This window comes from Canis aureus, chromosome 1 (assembly GCF_053574225.1).
Source record: "Canis aureus isolate CA01 chromosome 1, VMU_Caureus_v.1.0, whole genome shotgun sequence".
Taxonomy (NCBI): Eukaryota; Metazoa; Chordata; class Mammalia; order Carnivora; family Canidae; genus Canis; species Canis aureus.
The window spans coordinates 70,810,604-70,833,808 of record NC_135611.1 but is presented as its reverse complement, the minus strand read 5'-3'; the positions used below and the strand labels follow the sequence as shown (position 1 = coordinate 70,833,808).

Sequence of the window (23,205 nt, the reverse complement as noted above, 5' to 3'; positions counted from 1 at the left end):
CCCGCCTTGCAAATTCCTATGTTGAAATCCTAAGCCCCAAGAGGTGATGGTATTAGTAGATGGGAGCTCTGAGATGGTTAGCCATAAGGGTGGAACCATCATGGATGGGAGGGGTGCCTTATTAAAGAGGCTCCAGAGATCCTTAGCTCCCTTCTGCCATGTGACAGCCCTCACCAGGTTGCTGACACACCCTGATCTTGGAACTCCCAGCCTCCATAAGAGAAATAAATTTCTGTGTGTTTATAAGCCTCCCAGGCTCTGGTAGTTTGTTACACCTACCCAAAAGGACCAAGACACACAACTATTAAGTAAATATTTGCAGCTAGTATCATTTTTAATTGTACACCCACGCATCTTCCCTAGTCAAAAGGCCTTGCCATATGAAATTATTCTAAATATAAGAAAAACCCTATAAATGGCTCCTATATTAACACAAATCCTCAAATTAGTAAACTCTAAATCAGTGTAATTTTACGAACCGTCAGTGTTCCTAGCAATTTGGAAGCTAGGTCCTTTTCAAATTCCTTTGGTATATTTTCATGAGAAGCTATGTACAAATATAGAATGGTCATTCTAATTCCACATTGCTGTCCAAAAATAGGAAGCAACAAATGAGGAACAAGAGAGAGATTAAACAGCTGTGGTAGCTAGCTTCCAAAACAGCCCTCATGATGCTCACCTCCTGGCATTCCCACCTTGCGGAGCCCCCTCCCACAATGAATAGGGCACCCATGTGTAAACAATGCACAAATGGCAGTGTGTGGCTTCTGAGGCTAACTCATAAATGACACTGTGGCTTCTGTCTGGGATTTCTCACTCTGGGTACCTCAAGGTGTCATTAAGTGAGGGTACTCCGGCAGCCCGTGTGGCAAGAAGAGAAGCCCCATGCCAATAACCAGTGTTAACTGACAGTAACAGTTGTCACTTTTAACTGACAACTTCAGATGACTGCAGCCCAGTGGGGTAATTTGTCAGGCAGCAATAGGTAATAGAGTAGCATGATAAACAGTGAGTAAGGAAATAGTCACTTCAGTTAAGAGAGGATAAATAAGCAAATAGGTGACAAGTGCGGAGGTAAACGCAAGCAATCCCCATGGCTTTGAAAGCATCAGAAGAGGGAGCATGCTGTCATCTCTCTCTCTGAGGTAGGTAATCTCTCTGAAGAAGCAAATGGCAATCTCACAAGATGAATAAAATATTGTGGGACAAATATCTGATAAGTCAGTAGTGCTTTTTGAAGTCACAGTGCAAAGATCTTTGCTGAGTAGTACTATAGTCATTTCTAGGACTTCCATGTCCGTATTTTTAAATTATCATCTGCATGCCCCAGTCCCTGTAAAGACTCTGAACCTTAGACTACAGACCTATGTTTTGAAACCTGGGAAGGGCTCAACCAGTGATGAATGAAATCAGTGGATTGAAAGAAAAGAATCACAGCCTGATCATTTGGTTTCAATCCTGACAATTCAGGCCCCAAATAATAAAGCCCAATCATTTAAGCACATGCTTCTTATTCTTACATAAAACATTTTGGGTTTTTTAAAGATTTTATTTATTTATTCACAAGAGACACACAAGAGAGGCAGAGACACAGGCAGAGGGAGAAGTAGGCTCCATGCAGAGAGCCTGATGTAGGACTCATCCCGGAACTCCAGGATCATGCCCTGGGCAGAAGGCAGACGCTAAACCGCTTAACCACCCAGGGATCCCTACATACAACATTTTGAAGCTTAAGCTATGTACTCAGAGAACCTTTGGTACAGTTTTAAAAACTAAAACATTACACAATCATCATGAGAATGAAGAATAACAAAGGGTGTTTAAATTCTACAACAAATGTGGCAGCCTGATAAACCCATAGCCATTTTCAAATATTTTTCATGGAGAAATGTCACAATGTTTCCAGTATTAACTATTTTCACTTCAACCAAATGACATAGTCTTTCCTATGCCAACACTTGAATGATCTTTAAAAAAAAAAAAATCACTCTCCAGATTAACACAGAATGTTCATGAACCAACACACGTTGGAAATAAGCTTCAAGATCCAACTGCTGAATAAAAATGATGAGCAGGGACAAGACTATATACAATACACAATTTTATATGATAAAATAAGTAAACAAGGTAAAATCACTTTCACAGCTCCTGCACTAATATAAAAAAAAATTCTATCACTTAAAAAAAATCAGATGACCTTATATTTCAATAGTTTTAATTTTTCAGTTATTTATAAATATAGTAGGTTGGTATAATGATCCTCAATTTAGATAAAGGGAAACTGCAAGTTTGGCATAGCAATCATATATCTACCAAGACCAGATATCTAATAAACGTGAGGAAATTGGGCTCTGGGTCTTAGTGCACATGGCTATACTATGTGGGCAGTAGGGATATTTTTTCAAAACAAAGCAAAAATCTTAATTTTTCTTTTTGCATGAAACCTAATTTTTAAACATTAGCAAAAACAAACTACTATTTATAAATACTCAGTTACATAAAACTAGTAGGTCACTACTTTCCAACCTGTGATATTTGCTGGTCACCCAAAATCACACTGCTTGTTACTGGATGGAGAGAGCCTACTGCTCAGACCTTATTTATAGACAAGAAACCATACTATCTAAAACAAGTACTGCAACAGGGACAGGATTCCAACATTCCAGAAAGCTTAAAAGATCTACAGTCAGGGATCCCTGGGTGGCGCAGCGGTTTGGCGCCTGCCTTTGGCCCAGGGCGCGATCCTGGAGACCCGGGATCGAATCCCACATCGGGCTCCCGGTGCATGGAGCCCGCTTCTCCCTCTGCCTATGTCTCTGCCTCTGTCTCTCACTGTGTGCCTATCATAAAAAAAAAAAAAAAAAAATCTACAATCAAAGCTTATAACAGAGAGAGCCATTTATCTTCACTCTTTCCCCAAATTGTGTCCCAGGTGGCTCTAACAGCTGCGGTCAGGCTCACTAGGGCGAGAAAGGAAGCAAGGCTGACATCAGCAGGGATGCCCACAGCTACCTCCACCACATGGCCTTGTCCCCTTCTGGGCACACCTCATACTAACCTGCCTTCTGGTTGCTATTCACAGCAGCCTGTTGCTGTTGCCCTGCCTGTCACCGACACCACGGTATCTGCTCAAGGATGAGTACTTATAAAAACTTGAGCTGTCCCTCCTACCCCCTTGGTCCTGTAGTCTTTGCTGCCCCAGCTAGACTATTTCCTGAACTGGATTCTTACCTGTGGCTTTCAGATCCTTTCTGCTCCCTTTGTCTTAGTTTCTTACCTGATCCCTTCAACAGGTAGCCACCTTCACCTAGCACTGACTACTCTGGGTTCAAAATCATTAAATCCTTAAGAAGTAGACCAGAGATTCAAAAGACCATCATTAACTAACAAATTAAGTCTCTGAGCTCTTATCATGACTGTTGAAATAATCTCAAATCTGACACAATTAGGATTCTATTCAGACTGTGAATTAATAAATTCTTAGGATTTAATGAGTACAATTTTCAGTGCAAATGTTTACAAGGTAAGCCATTCTAAAGGTTACAAAAATTGCTTAGAAATAAAAAATACTACTTACAGAGTGATAAATTTTGAACAAGCAATCTACATGTTAGCACAATTAGCTCTCCCAAAGTAATCTATTAAAACATTAAGGAAAACAAATTTGCAAGCTATGTACCAAGAGTTTGCTTGCATCATTTATTTTATACTCAGAACACAGCCACAAATATGTTAGAAAAAAGGGTTAATTTCCCAGATTAGCCCTCAAAAGTACATTTAACTTGTGGAAGAGCTGAATACTATATATCTGCAGAAAAATATAACTGCTGGTCAATAAGATATAACCAAAGTTGATGACCAGTAAGATAATATGGCAACTTTCTTGTTTTTTAATATAAAAAGAATATTTAAGGTATGATAATAGTTGAAAGAAACAGGAAATAGAAAGACATTTAATGAATGCTTATTAATTGGTGCCAGATACTCTACATAAATTGAAATTAAAAGCCAGCTCAGTGGCCTCTTCCAAAAAACTGTTTTGTGGGCAGCCCGGGTGGCTCAGTGGTTTAGCGCCACCTTCGGCCCGGGGTGTGATCCTGGAGACCCAGGATCAAGTCCCGCGTTGGGGTCCCTGCATGGAGCCTATTTCTCCCTCTGCCTGTGTCTCTGCCTCTCTGCCTGTGTCTCTCATGAATAAATAAATAAAACCTTTAAAAAAATAAAAATTAACGTTTATACCTACTAGTATAATAACACACCACTTCTATTACAAAGTATACACATAAAAAAATAAATAGTAACAGAAAGTGACTATCATTTCTTAAATGATTAGTGATCATACTTTAAAATAAAATAAAATATTAATATATTTAACAGTTAATGCTTCATTTTTTAAGTATCTTGATTTATTTTTTTTTTAATTTTTATTTATTTATGATAGTCACACAGAGAGAGAGAGAGAGGCAGAGACACAGGCAGAGGGAGAAGCAGGCTCCATGCACCGGGAGCCCGACGTGGGACTCGATCCCGGGTCTCCAGGATCGCGCCCTGGGCCAAAGGCAGGCGCCAAACCGCTGCGCCACCCAGGGATCCCAAGTATCTTGATTTAAAAGCCTGGTTGTAAGTTCAGCTCCCTTGCTTGCTTTCTTTTTAGTTGTTTGGAAAAAAAAAAAAAAAACAACTTATGGAAGTGTAACTTACAATCAACGAAAACATACATTTTAAATGTATATAGGTCAATAGATTTCAACTGTCCACAGCTATATGACCACAACAACAACAACAATCCAAGTAGGAAATGTCCATCACCTCAAAAGTTCTCCTGTGGATCTTCTCAGTTAATCCCAAATGTTTCCCCCTTCCCCACAAGTCTGAGGCAACCACTGATATGCTTACTGTCACTATGGAACAGAGACATCTTCCAAGAGCTTCATATAAACAAAATCATGTACAGCTGTTTCAATTCTTGATTTAAATGGGTGCTGTGACTAAAAAAGAAACTTTACTATGATAAGTAAATGCACATACGGGAATGATTACACTCATTTTCTTTCATTCCATCTAGCAATGATGGACATTTGGTTAGTAAATTCCCAATTTCCTAAATGCTAATCAGATGTTGTTAAAAACTAATGGGGAAAGTGCTGTACATTTTTTAAATGTTTAGCAAATAAGTATAAGATCCACTGAAACTTCATTTAGATGATTTTAAGGCAGGTTATAACATTTTCTTTTGTGGCTATTAATATAACCCTTGACTGAAAACTGTACTTAAAGGAAAAAGACCATTCATTCTGCCTTTTTAGTAGGAAATTGGTTTCAGGATAACCAGAGCCTCGGCTGGAAGAGGGGAAGTTCAATTCCCATAAAAGAAAGTCAGCTAATAAATGAAGGATGAATAAAATAATTAGAAATTATGGTTTTACTGAAACTCAAATATAATTAATGATTGAGGCAAGTACTATAAACTGTTGTTTAAAACACTAAATATTGGGCTGCCTAGGTGGCTCAGCAGTTAAGCACCTGCCTTCAGCTCAGGGTGTGATCCTGGAGTCCCGGAAGCCTGCTTCTCTCTTTGCCTATGTCTCTGCCTCTCTCTCTCTCTGTGTCTCTCATGAATAAATAAATAAAACCTTTAAAAAAAATAAAACACTAGATTCATGATTGACAGGGTATTGAACATACAAATTGTTCCAAAATGATACCATACAGAACCCACTAAGTTATAAAGGAGAAAACCATACATTAAAGGAATTTGAAAGCACCAAATCCAGTGGTCATTTTTAGCATCCATAACGGTAATTTAGGTATCTATCATTTGTTTTCAGATATGATGCAACATATACTATTAATGCATGAGGCTATAGATTTAACTTCCGGTTCACAAGACATACAGAGAATGGAGAAACAAGTTAAAAAATACCATAAGATAAAAAAACAGAGAAATTCAAAAGGTGGAACAGTCCATAAGAGGCCTGGTCTCATAAATCAGTGTTAGCAAAAAGGGACCATGCATGTGTGAGAGAGATTAAGGGCACAATAGTCACACACAAATACACGGTCCTGGATTAGATATTGCTCTGGACATTTTAGATCAATGGAGGAAATATGAATATAATCCAGGTACAGAGATGATGGAGTATGTACTAAAGTGGAAGGACAGACCACTGACTGAAAAAAACAGGTGATAAAACTATACTGGTGAACATAAAACATATGGTTATAGTACACACACATATACACATATCCTACTTATATAAATATAAAAGGTTTCTTTTTAAGGAAAATTTTCTAAATTTTCAAAGGTATAAATGTACATGACATTTTTCACAACAAAATGACAAAACAAAGTTTCAAACTTTTACTTTCAGAATACTCTCTTCACTATCATGAATTTGTTTTGAAGGGCACTTGCTTTTCCACTTAAAATTTCACCTTTACTTCAGGGGCACCTGGGTGGCTCAGTCTGTTAAACATCTATCTGCCTTCGGCTCAGATCATAATCCCAGGGTCCTGGGATCGAGCCTCACATTGAGCCCCACATTGGGCTCCCTGCTCAGCGGGGAGCCTGCTTCTCCCTCTCCCTCCCCCTCAAATAAATACATATAATCTTTTTTTAAAAATTCACCTTTCCTTCAAATGACAGCTTAAATGCCACCACCCCCAAAATCTGGCTAGATAATAACCACTGAATTATCACAACAGGGTAAACTGATGACTTCATAAAATGATGTGATATTTATCTTTCTGTAAGAAGAAAAATTCAGTTATCTTTTTTATTCTTCAACTATATAAAAGAATTTTACCTTCACCACAATTTGTTACCAAAGCTCCTACCATTCCAGATAGTTGGTAAAACCATTTACCAGGCCACATAACATGCAGTACTTGGAAATACACAAAGACAAATGAATAGTTAAGCTAATAATCTCACTTCTTCTGCCACAGGTGGCACGTGACCAACTGAAAAAAGGGACTAACAAAGCATGAGCGTATCAATCCTGTTTTAATAGTTGAGTATTTTGAGTATTTGCAAAACCTAACCTCCTCTTTTTTTTTTTTTAATTTTTATTTATTTACTTATGATAGTCACAGAGAGAGAGAGAGGCAAAGACACAGGCAGAGGGAGAAGCAGGCTCCATGCACTGGGAGCCTGATATGGGATTCGATCCCGGGTCTCCAGGATCGCGCCCTGGGCCAAAGGCAGGCGCCAAACCGCTGCGCCACCCAGGGATCCCCTCCTCTGCTTTTAAGACAAAACAAACAAACAAACAAACAAAAAAACAAGCCTGCTCCACACTCCGTATTAGGTCCTTTGGAATACATGAAGATGAAGAAGACATTCGTTTCAGAGGCCCAGAGTGTAAAAAGATGGATAGAGAGTCAGCTTACTGGGAATACTTTCTTACTGACAGTTCTTCCTCCAGATTTTTTGTTCTAACATTACCACACCATCTTCCACGTTAATCACTAAAAATCACTACTATCTCCAAATTCCTCAACAACCCCAAAACATGGTTATGAAGGCTGCAGATCAATTTTAGGGAACTCTCACTCTTTCTAAAAACTTTGATCAGAGGATTCAACAGACTTCAACCAGATCAAATTTTCACTTACTTACTTTGATATTTAATGTTTTGAGATATCTATATTGTATCTTGACACTCCTCTGCTACTGACCAGTTTCCTTTCTCAGGGCCTCTGGGTGGCTCAGTTAGCTAAGCCATCTTGCCTTTGGCTCAGGTCATGATCCCAGGGTCCTGGGATCCAGCCCAGAGTCGGGGGAGGGGGGGGGGGGTCCCTGCTCAGCAGGGAGCCTGCTTCTCCCTCTCCCCTACAATTCCCCGCTCGTGCTCTCTTTCACACACTATCTAATAAAGAAACAAAATCTTTAAAAATAAATAAATTTCCTTTTCTTGGAAGTTTTTCTCCTGTCTTCCCACCTACCATCATTTCAACTCCAAGCCCCTACTTTAGCCAGCCAGTCATGGCTGCAAAGACTTTTGCTACAGCCAAGAGCTGTAATCCTCCTGCCAAGCTGGTTTCTTAACTAAGCAGAGGAATGAACTCAAGTGAATGTCCAAATTACTTACCTGGCACTTTCTTAACCAATCAAATCAGTGCCAATCTGAGAGTGTAAAATCCCGAAAGGATTTCTAACTCTAAATATGTTAAATATAGAAAAATAAACTTTTACATGCCAAAATGCAAACATAAACAAAGTCAAAAGACCAACAGCAAACTTAGAACAAATATGACAACAAATTTTCAGTAAATATGCCAAAGGGTCATTGTTTTTTTCCAACAGCAACAAGATTTTTAAAAAGAGATTTCTTATTTATAAAATTATTAAGCACCGTTTTTAACAAAATCCTTGTTTCCCACCATGCTTGCAACAACCCTCTGAGGGTTCTTCACTGATGTCCCCATGTCTGGCTCCCTGTAGCCTTCTCCCCATGCCCCATCTTGGGAACAGGTCATGGACCAGGGATGAATGACTGAGCCAAGAGCAGTGCAAGCAGAGCTGTGTGTGTTCTACTCAGGAGCACGTTCTCTTAAACGGAGTGTCTTCCTCTATTTTCTCCTGGATGGGTAAATATTTTCACTGTCACACTAAGGGCCATTTCTCCAGGGTTCCCTTTAATATTTTACAAACCCCAAGAATTCTGGCTGCATCCCTTTTTCTGTAAAGCTGTCATGAGTCATGATTGATTCTAATCCATGAGGTCCTCTTCTCATTGATGGGCTAAGAAATGGGACCACATGCCCCAGTTATTCAAAGAGCCACCTCTCCATACTCTTTTTCTTAAGAACTAGTCTAGGCTTTTTTCCCCCTAAGAATTATTCCTAAGCACAATACAGAGCAGGAGAGATGGGAAAAACACAAACAAAAGCACCACATCTGGGTACGCTTAAGAAGTCAAATTTTAGTAGGCCTAATCTACAAACCTGTGTTTCACACATTCAGAGATGATAAGAAAACTTAGAAGTATCCCAGAAAGATTTCTTTTTTTTCTTTTTTTTTTTTAAAGATTTATTTATTCATTCATTCAGAGAGAGCGAAGAGAGAGGCAGAGACACAGGCGGAGGGAGAAGCAGGCTCCATGCAGGGAGCCCGATGTGGGACTCGATTCCGGGTCTCCAGGATCACACCCCAGGCTGCCAGCGGCGCTAAACCGCTGCGCCACCAGAGCTGCCCTTTTTTTTTTTTTAAAGACCAGAAATATTTCTATCAACTACTTCTGTAAGCACTCGAAGAGGAAAATAAAAGCAAAAAGGCCCTAATTACCTTTGTTAATGATTTACCTTAAACACAGAAAAGGAAATTAGTAAATGCTTAGGTGCAATTTCAGCTAGTACCAAAACCTCTGGTTTAATCACTATATATTCCAAATCATTAAACTATATACCAGAAAATAATTTTCAAAGGAAGGAAAGCATGACAGAGGCAAGTAGCAAGTTGGGGAAGAAAAATAACTTATCTAAAGAATTTCAAAAACAATCCCCTAATGGTGGGTGGGAGTAGAAGACACATCCACTAGCTATTCTTCTATCAATAGGGCAGCCAGGTTCCACACCAACAAACAGATAAGGGGCACTATTCTGGACGAGCTCTCAGCCTACTCTGGAAAAATTGTTGCTAAGGTATTCCCATAGATGAAAGTACTAGGCAGTAATAAAATGTGACTCTAAAGAAACAAAGATCTTTCGTGATGCTTAAAATAAATGAAGTTTATGACTCTTGTATAAATATTGGCTATTCCAAAGCATATTTTCCAATGATTCAACTAGACCTCTTGATGTCCTGTGTAGCCTATGTAGCATGTACCCTTTTTCCTGTAACACGGACTCGCCATATCTTCATGCTAGATGTTTTGATGAAAATGGAAAGAATCTGTAAGAATAGACCTAAGAGTCACATCTTAGTTAGGAAAAAAATCGCTTATATTCAAATTATAAAGCACTCTTACCTCATGTGCTGCACTTTGATGTTTCTCTAGAAAAAAAATTTACTGGTCCTGGTTCTACTTACACAACCTCACTAAATGATCATGGGTTTATAAAACAAAGCTTTGGGGGCTGTTTTTTCTAACCTTAAGTGCCATAACATATACAAAGGTCTTCCTGGGAGTTGGTCAATTTCTTAGAAAATAGACTTTTTAAAGAGCAGTTTTAGGTTCAGAACAGCAAATGGAGTAAAAAGTACAGAAATCTCCCATACACCTCATCCCCCCAAAATGCACAGGCTTCCCTGTTGGTCAAATCTTTAAAAGCAAAACACGTTCCTTCTGGAAAGAAATCAAGATACTATCTTAGAAAAAGTAATTTCAAAATTTCAATTGCTTTGAAGTAGCACCATTGGATGCATGTTCACTATGCAATATGTTAGGAAATCCATTAAATACTCACCATATAACATCCAATAAGGAAAGCAGCATTTGCTTGTTTTCTCTGATCAGAGCCAGTAAAATGAATAATTTTCTTCCTCATCATTGTGATGGACTATATAAAGATAAACAGCTGTTAGTATTCTCTCTTTTAATTTTGAGTCTTCTAAAACTTCATTTTGTGATGAAGATAAATTCCAAACCTTACAATGTGAAAGCATTCATCTTAGCAAGATCTTGAAAATGATTGACTTTGATACCCCAAAATACCATGTACCTTCCCAAAAAAGACATGTTCTTGGACTGGGATGAAAGTACAGTTAAGGGGTTAGGGAGGGGACATGAAGAGATATATGCTTGGAGCATAAGCTCTGAAAGAATACATAAGATGCTGGAAACAGCAGTGATAGGGGAGGCTTTTTCTGTTTTTGTTCTTAAGTACATTCCCCAAACCTTTATAATTAAAAGGGTATATTAAAACAGGCAAAAATAATTCATTCTGTTAGAAATCAAGATGATGAATGGGGTAGGAGGACAGGGTGAGGGTGGAGCAAAGACAACAGCATAAGTGGGCTCTTGTGTGGCATTGTTAATGTTCTGTTCTTGATTTGATGACCAGGATGGTAACCTATATTCACTTTGTGAAAATTCACTGAGTTGTGCACTCAAGATCTGTACCTATTGCTGTTACATACATTGTACTTCAATAAAAAGTTAAATAAAAAGGATATGGAATTAAAAAACCAAAAAAGCATATGATTAGTTAGCACCTCCTCACCTGTATTTCACTAACGTGAGCAGAAACAGATTCAGGTAGGCATAAGGAAAAGGATATATTCAGTTCAAAAAGCACGTATTTCTTGGCTTCTGTGATTTAATGATGAACGTGTACATATTTTCCTTTAGTTGTTTACACAGTGTAAGAAATCAAGTTGATTTTAACAAACAAAACCCAAACCCAACCAGCCAACAGAGTAACACAAGTACAAGACAACTTTAATTCAAACTCTCAGTACACTTTTGTCACTAATTAAACAGGCAGTAGTATTTCATCAGGCTGGGTGGTCAACACCCTGGAAGTTGTTTTGCTAAATTATAGAAAGTTTAAAAAAAAAAAAAAAAAAGACCAATATACCAATACATTCTTGTTTCAGTCAAAGGATAAAACGTGGAGTATAGGGGTGATAAAGTCTTTCAAATGGCACAGAAACACAAGTTGGGGGAGGGGGTATTTTTAGCTTCCCAGCCCTGTATGAACAAAAGATCTGCCATTAGCAACCAGAAAAGAGGAGGAGGGTGTGGAAATAAATATACAAGGCTATAAATGCTTATACTCTTATTCAAGAGAAAAATAAAGTCCGGAAAGAAGAGTCTCCATCTCTACACAAATCTGTAGGGCAAACATATGGAATACAAAAAAGAAAAGGCAATCCTACTACTTCCATTCTGCAGATCAGTAACTCCTTTGACAAGTGCTTCTAACGTTTATAATCGGGAATTTTAGGTTTGAGGCTCAAGGGGAAAAAATTTGCCTTACTCATAAATTTTTAATATGATTTAATTTTTAATTGAAAATAAATATTATTTCTTCTGTGTATTATTAGTATGGTAGGTAATCAATTGGGTAATGTTGTTTCCAGATTTTTCTATTTGAGAATTTACAGTGACAAGTTTGGAATTGCTAGGAACACATAAACACTTTTTATTGATGTCACCATAACTTACAAGTTTTTAAGATAGAAGAATGGTGTCTAAGTTCAAACTAATAGAAATACACTTTTGCAACTCTCATACATGGTCTTAAAAAAACAGTTTGCCCCTGCTTCCCTGGTGAGGGGAAGGTGAGGGGAAGATGGGGTGAAGAGTCACGAGTAGTACAATACCATGACAGATTAAAGATAGAATGGAAGTTGGGGCACCTGGATGGCTCAGTTGGTTAAGTGTTTGCCTTCGGCTGGGGTGAGGATTCTGGGATTGAGCCCCATGTTGTGCGTGCTCCCGCTGCCCCTTCTTTCCCCCTTCTTTCCCCCCCTCTCCCCCCCTTCCTCTGTCTTTGTCTCCTACTCGAGCGCGGGTTCATAATTCTCTCCCAAATAAATAAATAAAATCTTTAAAAAAAAGAATGGAAGTGAGATGAGCCAGTATCTTTTATTAATTTGCTAGCACTCTGTCCAAGTGAAGCAGAAAGAAGAACAATGACCAAAGCAAGGGTTCAGTCCCAATTAGATCAGGCAGCAAGAGGTTTTATTTCATTAACCAATTTCTACTTTGGCTTTTCAAGTATCTGAGCATCATCAATCCAAATCAGAACCAAATGACCCAATCAATCTTAAACCACTCAGTCAAAACTGTGGAAAACAAACATAAATACTATGACTATATATAACAAAAATCACATGTATGTCCCAAACACCACTGTAGTGAGAAATAAGGTGTTTTATGTGTTATTGGTTTTTTAATAAAAAAAAAAATAGAGGTATATTTTCCTTTATTTTCCCTCATCAGAATCAAGCTAACAATGATTACCTAAGTCAAATCTTAAGTAAAAAAGATTTTACCTTTAATTTCTTATTTATCTTGCAACAATATCTGTAAACCATTGCCAGATTGAGTGGTCCAAAATCTGCGTAGAAGCTTTAAAAATGAAAAACAAAAACATACATATACATTCTAGATCCTCTAAATATAAATGTCTTTTTGGAACTACAAGATCCAACTAAGACAAGAAAGCATACACCAAATTGTCATTGGTCATACAACTTAATGATACTGCCCTACTAGTGGCAAACTAGTGCTATTCTGGTAAATAACTCCTATTAAAAAATATGACAAAAAAAAATACGACAAGTGCTACAATGCTGAAGTCTAGCCTCAATAACATCTGAATGAAGAAGCTGTTTTTCCAATGGTAAAAACACCACATCTTACTTATTAATATACTAGTTTATATCTCATTATACTTTAAACTGTTAGGATTTCAAATACAAGTTGTCAAATTTAGGAAGTTCCTTCATTTTGATATTTTCCCTAAGGATGTACTTTATTACCAAGGGTTATACTACCAAGAAAAAAAGCATTCTGCAATTATCCATCAACAAATTTTCAATTTTCCAAGGCTATTCTATTTACAAACATACCTTTAGATTCTTCAAAATAAAAAAAGTTAGTAACAATCTTTTAAAAAGCAATACTTACTTCTCATATTCAAGTTCATTATCTATGCTGAAATAATGTACATTTGATGAACTCTTTGGTCTGCTGTAGAGAATGGCAAAACAAAGGCGATCTGCAATGGAAAAATTGCAATGTTCCTTCCTTCAGGTTATTAAAAAAACGTTTCACATATCATGATGCAACTCTTTTCAGATTAAGTCAATTTTTAAATTTTAAATTTTAAATTAAAGGGTGCCAATGGGTAATTTCAAAATGTTGTGCTATCTTGGTAGGTAACATAAGCAACATTTTTAAAGGAGAAATTGTTTTTAACCAGAAATGTCAATAACAATAAGTAATTTTTCACATAGCAACATGGCTAAACTTCTAGAGGAACCTCTCATTACAAAAGTCTAGTTCCCCTGGGCTAAGGAATTTCAGCAAAGGGCAGCATGCATTTGGTAGTTCGGCATCAACCTAGATTACTCGCGGTATGTTTTGCTAGGTTTTCAAGTCATCCTAAGAAGTCTTCAGTAAGAAATTCTGCTTTTTAAAACAGAAGCTAAAGAACGCTATCAAAATCGCTGTAAAATTAATGTTTATGGCTATAGAACACAAATGAAACAAACCATATGTTTATTCAACTGTTCTTAGGGATCCCCACTTCTTGATTCAGAATCACTATTTTTGTGTGTGTGATTTCTACAATTAGACAAATTACCATTAGGAACTGAGCAATGAGAGGTGTCTCCAAGAGGAGTGAGAGATGGACTTGTGTTGCGTAAACGCAGCTGGGCTCCGTGGAGTTTAGCAAGAGTGCTCTGAGGCTGCACCCTTCCCCCACCTCACCCCAAGGTGCTGCCTGGAGATCCTAGGTGGAGCAGTCACCCACCTGTAGTACCTACTGGCGGTCATACGTGTGTTAGTAGAGCACTCACACTCGGATTGTAGCAAAGTCAAGGGCAGCCTTCAACATAGTAAAGAACAAAGAATGCCAGCTGGCATCCTTCCCCCAAATGGTAATTTACACAATTTTTGTCTGCAATTCAACTCTCAGCGTCGCTGTCTTTATTTCCTTGCAAACTTCTCAACTGAAACGTCTTGCAACCAGACACTCCAGCAGCTGACGGAGCTTATTTCTTCCCCACCACGAATGACCCTTGGTCCCCGCGCACAGAGTGACCTGGGATCCGACCCCAGGGGAGCAGAGGCCAGTTCTGTGGCAGCCAGGGAGGAGCACAACCGGGTGCCCCCCGCCCGTCCGAGAGGGTTCCCCGGGGCGGGGTCCTGGGAGGGCGGCACCGGCGGCCCACGGCGGGTGGGTGGGTGGGTGGGGGGGCGGGGGGCCCAGGGCGGCAGCCGCAGCCTCCTCGCCCCGCCCCGCCCCGCCCCGCCCCCGCGCCGCGTCCCCGGCAGGGCCGAGACCCCGAAGCCGCCCCCCAAACGCGGGAGTGCGGGTGTCGCGCCCCCGCGCCCCAGCACTCACCTCTGATCACCTCCACCACCAGCGGGATCCCCGCGCCCTCCCGGCTCATGACTCTGCCTCGGCGGCATCGGGAAGGCGGGAAGGCGGGGCGGAGGTAAGGCCCGGGCGTCGACCCGGGACCGCCCGCCGGGAGGGGAGGCGCAGCCGCGACCGCACCCCCGGAGTGAAGCAAACAGAAAGTTGGAAGGGCGGCGCCCAGCCACAGCCCCGGCCCTCCTCGGGGCCTGCCCGCCCCGCGCCTCGGATCCTCTCGGACCGGACCGCACCGCACCACACGGAGGGCGGAGGGCACGGGGCGGGGGCGGGGCGGGGCGGGGCGGGGGCGGGGGCGGGGGCGCGGGGCCCGGCCGGGGCTGAGCCTTGGCCGCCGTGGGGCCCCGCCGCTCTGGTCTCGAGGTCCGGCTGCAGCCTCGTCAGCAAGTGGCTCCAGCCGCCATTAAGGGGACTCTCAGCGGAGAGGGACTGGGCGAGGGCCTGCCTGGGGCGCGGGGGGCGCGGGGGGCGCGGGGACCTCCCGCAGCCACGCGCTCAGCGGCCGCCAGGGGGCACCACGGCCCGGACGGGACAGGCGGGGGCGGGGCGGGGCGGGGGGAGGAGTCGGAGTCGGGCGCTAGGCCTGGACGCCGTCCGCAGCCCAGCAGCTCGGCTCAGCAGCTCGGGCCTCCGGGCGCAGACCCCCCGGGCGCAGGCTCGGGGAGCGCCGTCCCGTCTCAAATCGGCTCCCGAAAACCGTTCAGGACGCAAAGGTAAACCTACAAACAGGCCAGGCGTTCCTCTAAAGCCTTACATTTCGCCTCAGAAAAGCATTGGAATGGGTGAAAAACAAAAATTCGGACACAATACTAGGCATCTATTTAAAGTATTGTCTAAGTCTATGTTACTGTGTTAATCTCAAGTGAAAAAACTTAATGTCCCGATTTTGTTATATATACTGGTGCTGAGGCCGTGGGTGTTTTACATTTGCCCTACGGAAAAGTGTTGCTTTCTTTATCCATCAAAAAACTTGCAATGACTCTCCCTTACAGAGAAAGGCAATACAGTAACAACTCTTTCCCCCAAATCACTTATAGTCTCCATACAACATGCACATTATATCACAGTATATGCATCTTTTTATCAGAAGTAAGCCTGCATACCTCCTAACCTTATTCTAAAATTTCCTGATGGATCAAAGATTTTAAATGGGAAAGACAAAACAATGAATTATTTCTGTACTCTTCAACTTGGCCTTTCTCAATGAAACAAAATATAAAAGCCATAAGAAAATCGACTATTAATGCACATTTTTAAAATGGTCTTCATGGCAAATAAGAGACACAATGGGAAAAAAAAAATTTTTTAATAGTTCTTTCTTTGCAAGAGAGAAAGAGAACATGAGCTGAGAGGAGAGGCAAAGGCAGAAGAAGCAGGCTCTTGCTGATCAAGGGGACGGGACAGATTCGGGGCTCTATCCCAGGACCCTGAGACCATGACCTGGCAGATGCTTACCCCTTGAGCCACCCAGGGGCCCCTGGAAAAATATTTTAAAATTCATCTCAAGTTGATACTGAACTTCAAAAAAAAAAAAATACAAACTGAAACTACAAGATACTAGTTTACCTTCAGACTGGCAAAAATCAAAAGAATTTGATAAGACATTGTGTTGGTGAGTCTGTGGAGAAACAGGCACTTTCTCTCACGTTTCCTGTGGGTACGAATATAAACTGGGACAACTTCCCTGAAGGGTAAGGAAGGGCAACTTGGCAGAAATTTTCAAGACTGAAGACTGGCAAGGTAGGGCGCACTTGGGTGGCTCAGCGGAGCAAGAGGCTGTCTGATTCAGCTCAGGTCAGGAGCTCGCTCAGACCTCAGGGTCACATTACCAGCTTCCTGCTCAGTGGGGAGCCTGCGGATGCCTCTGTCCCGCCACCCCCCTCTGCCTTGTGCACCTGTGAGCAGGCTGGGCTCTCTCAAGTAAATAAATAAAATCCTTAAAAAAGAGTGCCAAGATAGACTACTATTTAAATACTACCATTTCTACTGTTTATCTGAGTGAATGTAAAGCATATATACACATTTGTGTGACTGTGTATGAAACCCTGCATAGCAAATCTCTGGAAGGATATACAAGAAACTGGTAGCAGTGGATGCCTTTTATAGGGGGAAACTGGGTGTCCAGAAACACAAAAGGGCAAGTGAGATTTATGCCTTTTAGAACTTAAGGTTTTGTACCAAAATTAAGAAGCTTTTGAAAAGTGAACGTGCAGGCTGACCATGTTTTTCCAAAGCCAACTCTTCATCATGATACAAAGCATATTGTGAGCATAGCACTTTGCGCACATTTAAAAAAGAGAAATAGTTTAGTAACTTCTTTTGATTTGTACCTATATGTATCTTGAAATCCAGTTTCTTTTAACAAACCCAAATAAAACTGGGAATACCTAGAAGGAAGTGGGGAAGAGGTTTTTATATATTACAGGGAAGAAAAAAAGAATCGCTGATTTTTGATATGCAATTGTCCTTGTAGAGTATATTCTCAATATTCTATTGTTAGAATAATATTGTAATTAACTGCTACAGAGACTAGAGTGCTACAATGAGAGCTATTTATTCAAAACCTGGAGCTAGAAACAGGGATCTTTACAAAGTTTTGCTTAAAGGTTCATGATTAAACTTATAAACCTACTGTAAACCCATGTATCTTCCATTTAATGTCTCTGTTGTCAAAAACAGAAAACTAAAGTTTTAAAGTAATAAACCTTCTTGTCTATACATTATACATATCTGTCACATAATGTTGCCTCTCTTGCTTCTCTGAGAAATGAAGGAAATGTTAACAGAAACATTCAATATCCTTGTGCCAAAGTTGTCGTTCTTGATTTGGCTTTTCAGCCTCCAGTTTGCTACTTCTTCCTTTAATAACTATGTTAAATAAATGAAAAAACGTTTTCCTGCATAACAGCTGTAGATATTTGGGGATGCCTGGGTGGCTCAGCAGTTGAGCATCTGCCTCTGGCTCAGGTCATGATCCCTGGGTTGTAGGTAGGATGAGTCCCACATCAGGCTCCCCACAGGGAGCCTGCTTCTCCCTCTCCCTATGTCTCTACCTCTCTCTGTGTGTCTCTCATGAATAAATAAATAAAATCTTTAAAAAAATTGTAGATATTTGGGAATAATTAATCAAACAGAGGGGTATGTTCTAAACCAAGTGAGAAGTATATGGAGGAGTCAGGTGGCATTGATAATATGGTATATACACCACTTTTTAACAGAAAAGATGACAATTTCTATTTGGACCTCATAGACACTATGGACTTCCTACTATTTCTCTTCCTACTATTTACCGCTGGTACTGACACTTCACAGATCCTGGCAGAGCAGCTAGAGACATGAACAGCTTTCCTACAGCATAAGGGAGATCACCTACAAGACAAGCAGAAAGGAGGATTCATATACCTACGCAACAAAAGAGAACAGGTAAAAAAAAAACAAAACAAAAAAAACAGCCTCCACCTAAACACTGATTGTCCCTGAGAGAGGACCAGCAGACATCAAACTCTCATCTGTATTATGATAGTTACACAACTTTAAGGGGAAGGAGTAACCAAGGGGAGCAGGGGAAGAAATGTTCATGAAAGTACTGATTTAAAAAAAGAAAACGGGCATCTGGGTGGCTCAGCCAGTGAACCATCAGCCTTTGGCTGGGGTCATGATCCCAGGGTCTTGGAATGGAGCCACACTGGGCTCCCTGTTCGCTTCTCCCCTTCCCCCTGCTCGTGCTCTCTCATTCTTTCCTGCTCATGCTCTCTAAAAATGAATATTTTAAAAAAATGTTTATAAAGAAAATAATGACAGCGAGCATAGAGAATTTAGTGTCACATACTGCATTAATAATAAGCTCTTTACAACCTATGTGGTAGATACACTACTGCTACCAACAGTGTATCTTCCAGGAAAGGAAACCTAACCCTAAAGAGGCCAAGTGCCTAACCTAAAAGCAAGGTCACAAAACCTGTAGTAAAGTAGCAGAATTAAGACAGACTATTAGACTGAAACCTAAGATTTTTAAAATCCCTGACTCAGAGCCCAGTCCTAATATCAAGCAAGAATAATTAAAACAATATGATTTTAGCACAGCAATCATTCCTATCATTACAATAACTGGAAGTTCTGGCTGATGCCAAGATAAGAAAAAGAAATGAGAGAGACGAATTGGAAAGGAACCAACTGTCCTTATATATAGACAATGATTATCTTCCCCCAAAATACAAGAGAATCTGTAGACAAACTACTAAATAATCTAATAAACTTTTGCAAAGTTTCTAGGTATACATGGTTAACATACAAAAACCAATTGTATATACCTGTAATAACCAATTATGAAATATAATTTAAAAAACCATGTGCATCTCCTATGGAAAGGTAAAGCAGGTTTATAATTGAAAAAACTCACTATCACAAAGATGGTGATTACCCTCAAACTAAAGGCAATTCTTACTAAAATAATAGAGCTGATCCTAAAATTAATCTAAAGACCACAGGGCCAAGAAGAACTGAAACCACTTTGTTTTTTTGTTTTTTTTTTGTTTTTTTAAATTTTTATTTATTTATGATAGAGAGAGAGAGAGAGAGAGGGAGAGAGAGAGGGAGAGAGAGGGGGCAGAGACACGGGCAGAGGGAGAAGCAGGCTCCATGCACTGGGAGCCCAACATGGGATTCAATCCTGGGTCTCCAGGATCGCGCCCTGGGCCAAAGGCAGGCGCTAAACCGCTGCGCCACCCAGGGATCCCTGAAACCACTTTGAAAATGAAAAGGAAGGAGGTCCTTGCCCTACCAAATAGTAAAACTGAATTTAGGTACTGCAGTATTGGCCCAGTAAGAGGCCACATATGCATGGAAACTTCACATATGGTGGAGATGGAATTACAGATCATTAGAAAAAGTAAGAATAGTCAATACACAGTATGGGGATAAATGGATGTGCATATTGCCAGGGATGGTAGGAGAAGATGGATCCTGATCTCGCATCATATGCCACCAGTCCCCCAAAAAGAAAAAAATCTCGGGTGGATTACAAGCCTAGATACAAAAAGAAAGCTTTAAAAGTTTTAGAATATAGAAAAGTATAACAGTGAAGGGATGGGTTTCTTTAAAAAACAAGACATAAAAGGTACCAACTATAAAGCAAAAATTTAAGAAATTTGGTCACATTAAGATTTAATGTGTCCCTTCAATACAAGACCCCATAAATAAAATTTAAAAAGATAATTCACACTAGGAGAAGGCAGGTACAATGCACAAAACCAAAAGGGATTAGTATTAAAATTTACAACCAAATATAAGTGAAAGAGAAAAAAGCTAACACCCAAATAAATAAATGGGCAGAAGATGAGAGTAAGAAATTCACAAAAGAAGAAACAAAACTGTCCTTTTCTGATCTTCTTTTTAGGACGTATGAGTATGAGGATGGTTTTAGTTTATGCTATGCCTTGTGATGAAGCGCGCTAATTGTTCAGGAAAAGCTATGGCAAAAACTAACCCTGAAATCTTAATGACTTAGTTCACTACGACAAAAGCTTATTTCTTCTCGGTGCTACATGTCCATCATCAGTAGGAGGGTGAAAGAGGCTGTATTCTACAGAGTCATGCAAGGATCCAGGATGATAACGGCTCCATCAGTCAGCAGATGCACCATCTGGAATTTACCCTGTGGTTGGTTGTCTGATGTGCCAGTGACTGCTTACATAAGTAACTCCAGTTGCCTGCAGACCTAAATGCAAACAGATATAAATCAACTCCCACAAATTTATCAGTAATAATGCCTACATTTTTTTATCTGTTTAACTCCTGTGTTCCTCTATCAGTTGGTCTGGAACTAAGGTAAGGAAAAGAGTAATCTTATCTAAAGAGATCCAAACATCCTCCCCCAAGGTTACGTTAATCTCCATACTCACCTATTATTTCTGAAATATTTTATAAGTGAATTTTTTTAAGGGAAGCCATTAGAAGAACTATAAAGGTTTTCACACCTTCCAAATCACTAGAGCCAGAGACAATGAAGCTAAGAAAATGTAATCAAGGCACCAAACAACTAGGAAAAACATGGCAAACAGAAAACAGAATGAGATGGTAGAAGTAAGTCCAAATGTACTACTACTAATAAAATGTAAACTACTTAAATTCATCTCTAAGATTTTCCAGTTGAGTTTAAAAATATATGTTTAATAAAGACTACTAAAAGCCTTACAGAGAAAATTTAAACGAAAGGATAGAATATAGTTCCTTATCTTATTACACTTTGTTTTACTGCACTTGACAGATACTATGATTTTTGCAAATTGAAGTTTTGTGGCAACGCTGCTTTAAGCAATCTCTTGGTGCCATTTTTTCTAACAGCATTTTCTCACTTTGTGTGTGAGTGTCACAACTTGGTATTCAATTATTTCAAACATTTTCATTATTATTTGATATGGTGATCTGTGATCTTTGATGTTACTACTGTAATTGTTTCGGGATGCCACAAACCACATCCATCTAAGACAGTGAACCTAGTCAATAAATGTGTGTATTGTCTACTCCACCAACTAGCCATCTCCTCACCTCTCTCAGGCCTCCTTATTGCCTGAGACACAACGATATTGAAATGAGGCCAATTAATAACCCTACAATGGCCTCTAAGTGTTCAAGTGGAAGGAAGAATAACACATCCCTTACTTTAAATCAAAAGGTAGAAATTACTAAGCTTAGTGAGGAAGGCATGTCAAAAGCTAAGGCAGGCTGAAATCTAGGCCTCTTGCACCAAACAACAGAGCTGTGAATGCAAAGAAAAAGTTCTTGAAGAAAATATAAAGCACTATTCCACCGAACACATTAATGACAATAAAAGTGAGACAGCCTTATTATGGATTTGGGGAAAGAATGTGTGGTACTCCGTAGAAGATCACACCAGTCATAACATTCCCTTAGACCAACACCTAAGCCATAGCAAGGCCCTATCTCTCCAATTCTGTGAAGGCTGAGAGAGATGAGGGGAGGTTGCAGCAGAAACTCCTGAAGCTAGCAAGAGGTTGTTTTATAAGGTTTACAGAAAGAAGCCATCTCCATGACATACAAGTCCAAGGTGAAGCAGCAAGTGATCCAGGAGATCTAACTAAGGTAATTCATGAAGATGGCTATACTCAACAACAGACTTTCAATGCAAATGAAATAGCCTTCAACTGGAGGATGTCATTTAGGACTTTCATAGCTGGTGAAAAAGCCAATGCCTGGCTTCAAAGGCCAGGCTGACTCTCTTCTTAGGGGCTAACATGGCTGGTAATTTTCAGTTGAAGCCACTGTTCCTTTACCTTTCTGAAAATCCAAGGGCCCTTAAGAAATATACTAAATCTACTCTGTCTGTGCTCTACAAATGGAACAATGGAGCCCGGATGGCAGCACATCTGTTTACAGTATGGTTTACTGAATATTTTAAGCCCACTCTTGAAACCTACTGCTCAGAAAAAAGATCCTTTCAAAATATTACTGCTCAAAAAAAAAAAAAAAAATATTACTGCTCATTGGGACACCTGGGAGTGTCTGTCTTTGGCTCAGGGCGTGATCCCGGTCACGGGATCGAGTCCCACATCAGGCTCCCTGCGAAGAGCCTGCTTCTCCCTCTGTCTGTGTCTCTGCCTCTCTCTCTGTATCTCATGAATAAATAAATAAAAATCTTTTAAAAAAATATTACTGTTCATTGACAATGTTCTGGGTCACTCAAGACCTCTGGTGGAGATGTACAAGGAGATAAACATGTTCACATCCGGTAACAAAACATCCATTAAGAAACACATTTTAGGGATCCCTGGGTGGCGCAGTGGTTTGGCGCCTGCCTTTGGCCCAGGGCGCGATCCTGGAGACCCGGGATCGAATCCCACATCAGACTCCTGGTGCATGGAGCCTGCTTCTCCCTCTGCCTGTGTCTCTGCCTCTCTCTCTCTCTGTGACTATCATAAATAAATAAATAAAAAAGGAGAATTATTAAAAAAAAAAAAAAAGAAAAGAAACACATTTTATAAGACTATAGCTGCCATAGATAGTGGTTCCTCTGATGGATTTGGACAAGGTAAGTCAAAAACCTTCTGGGAAGGATTCACTTTATAGATGCCATTAAGAACATTTATGACTCATGGAAAGAATCATTAACATTCATTAACATTCATT

General features: G+C 40.1%; 1 protein-coding gene and 1 long non-coding RNA gene across 22 annotated transcripts in view; one reads left to right on the top strand and one right to left on the bottom strand.

Annotated features, from left to right (window-relative positions):
• CDC14B (cell division cycle 14B) overlaps positions 1 to 23,205 on the bottom strand; it is a 102,591-nt gene that overhangs the window by 42,978 nt on the left and 36,408 nt on the right. For 17 of the 21 annotated variants that reach the window (XM_077903373.1, XM_077903383.1, XM_077903351.1 and 14 more), the window contains 3 exons: positions 13,584 to 13,674; positions 12,947 to 13,022; positions 10,411 to 10,503 (listed from right to left, as the gene is read on the bottom strand). In XM_077903373.1, coding sequence (XP_077759499.1) covers positions 10,411 to 10,503; positions 12,947 to 13,022; positions 13,584 to 13,674 — 260 coding nt within the window. Of the gene's footprint in view, positions 1 to 10,410; positions 10,504 to 12,946; positions 13,023 to 13,583; positions 13,675 to 15,027; positions 15,290 to 23,205 lie in introns of those variants that run through there. The other 4 variants (XM_077903388.1, XM_077903508.1, XM_077903500.1 and 1 more) reach the window with 4 other exon arrangements.
• On the top strand, positions 15,623 to 22,528 carry LOC144317325 (uncharacterized). The gene is made up of 3 exons (XR_013383294.1): positions 15,623 to 15,773; positions 18,373 to 18,483; positions 20,456 to 22,528. It is a non-coding gene; the product is annotated as an uncharacterized LOC144317325 (long non-coding RNA).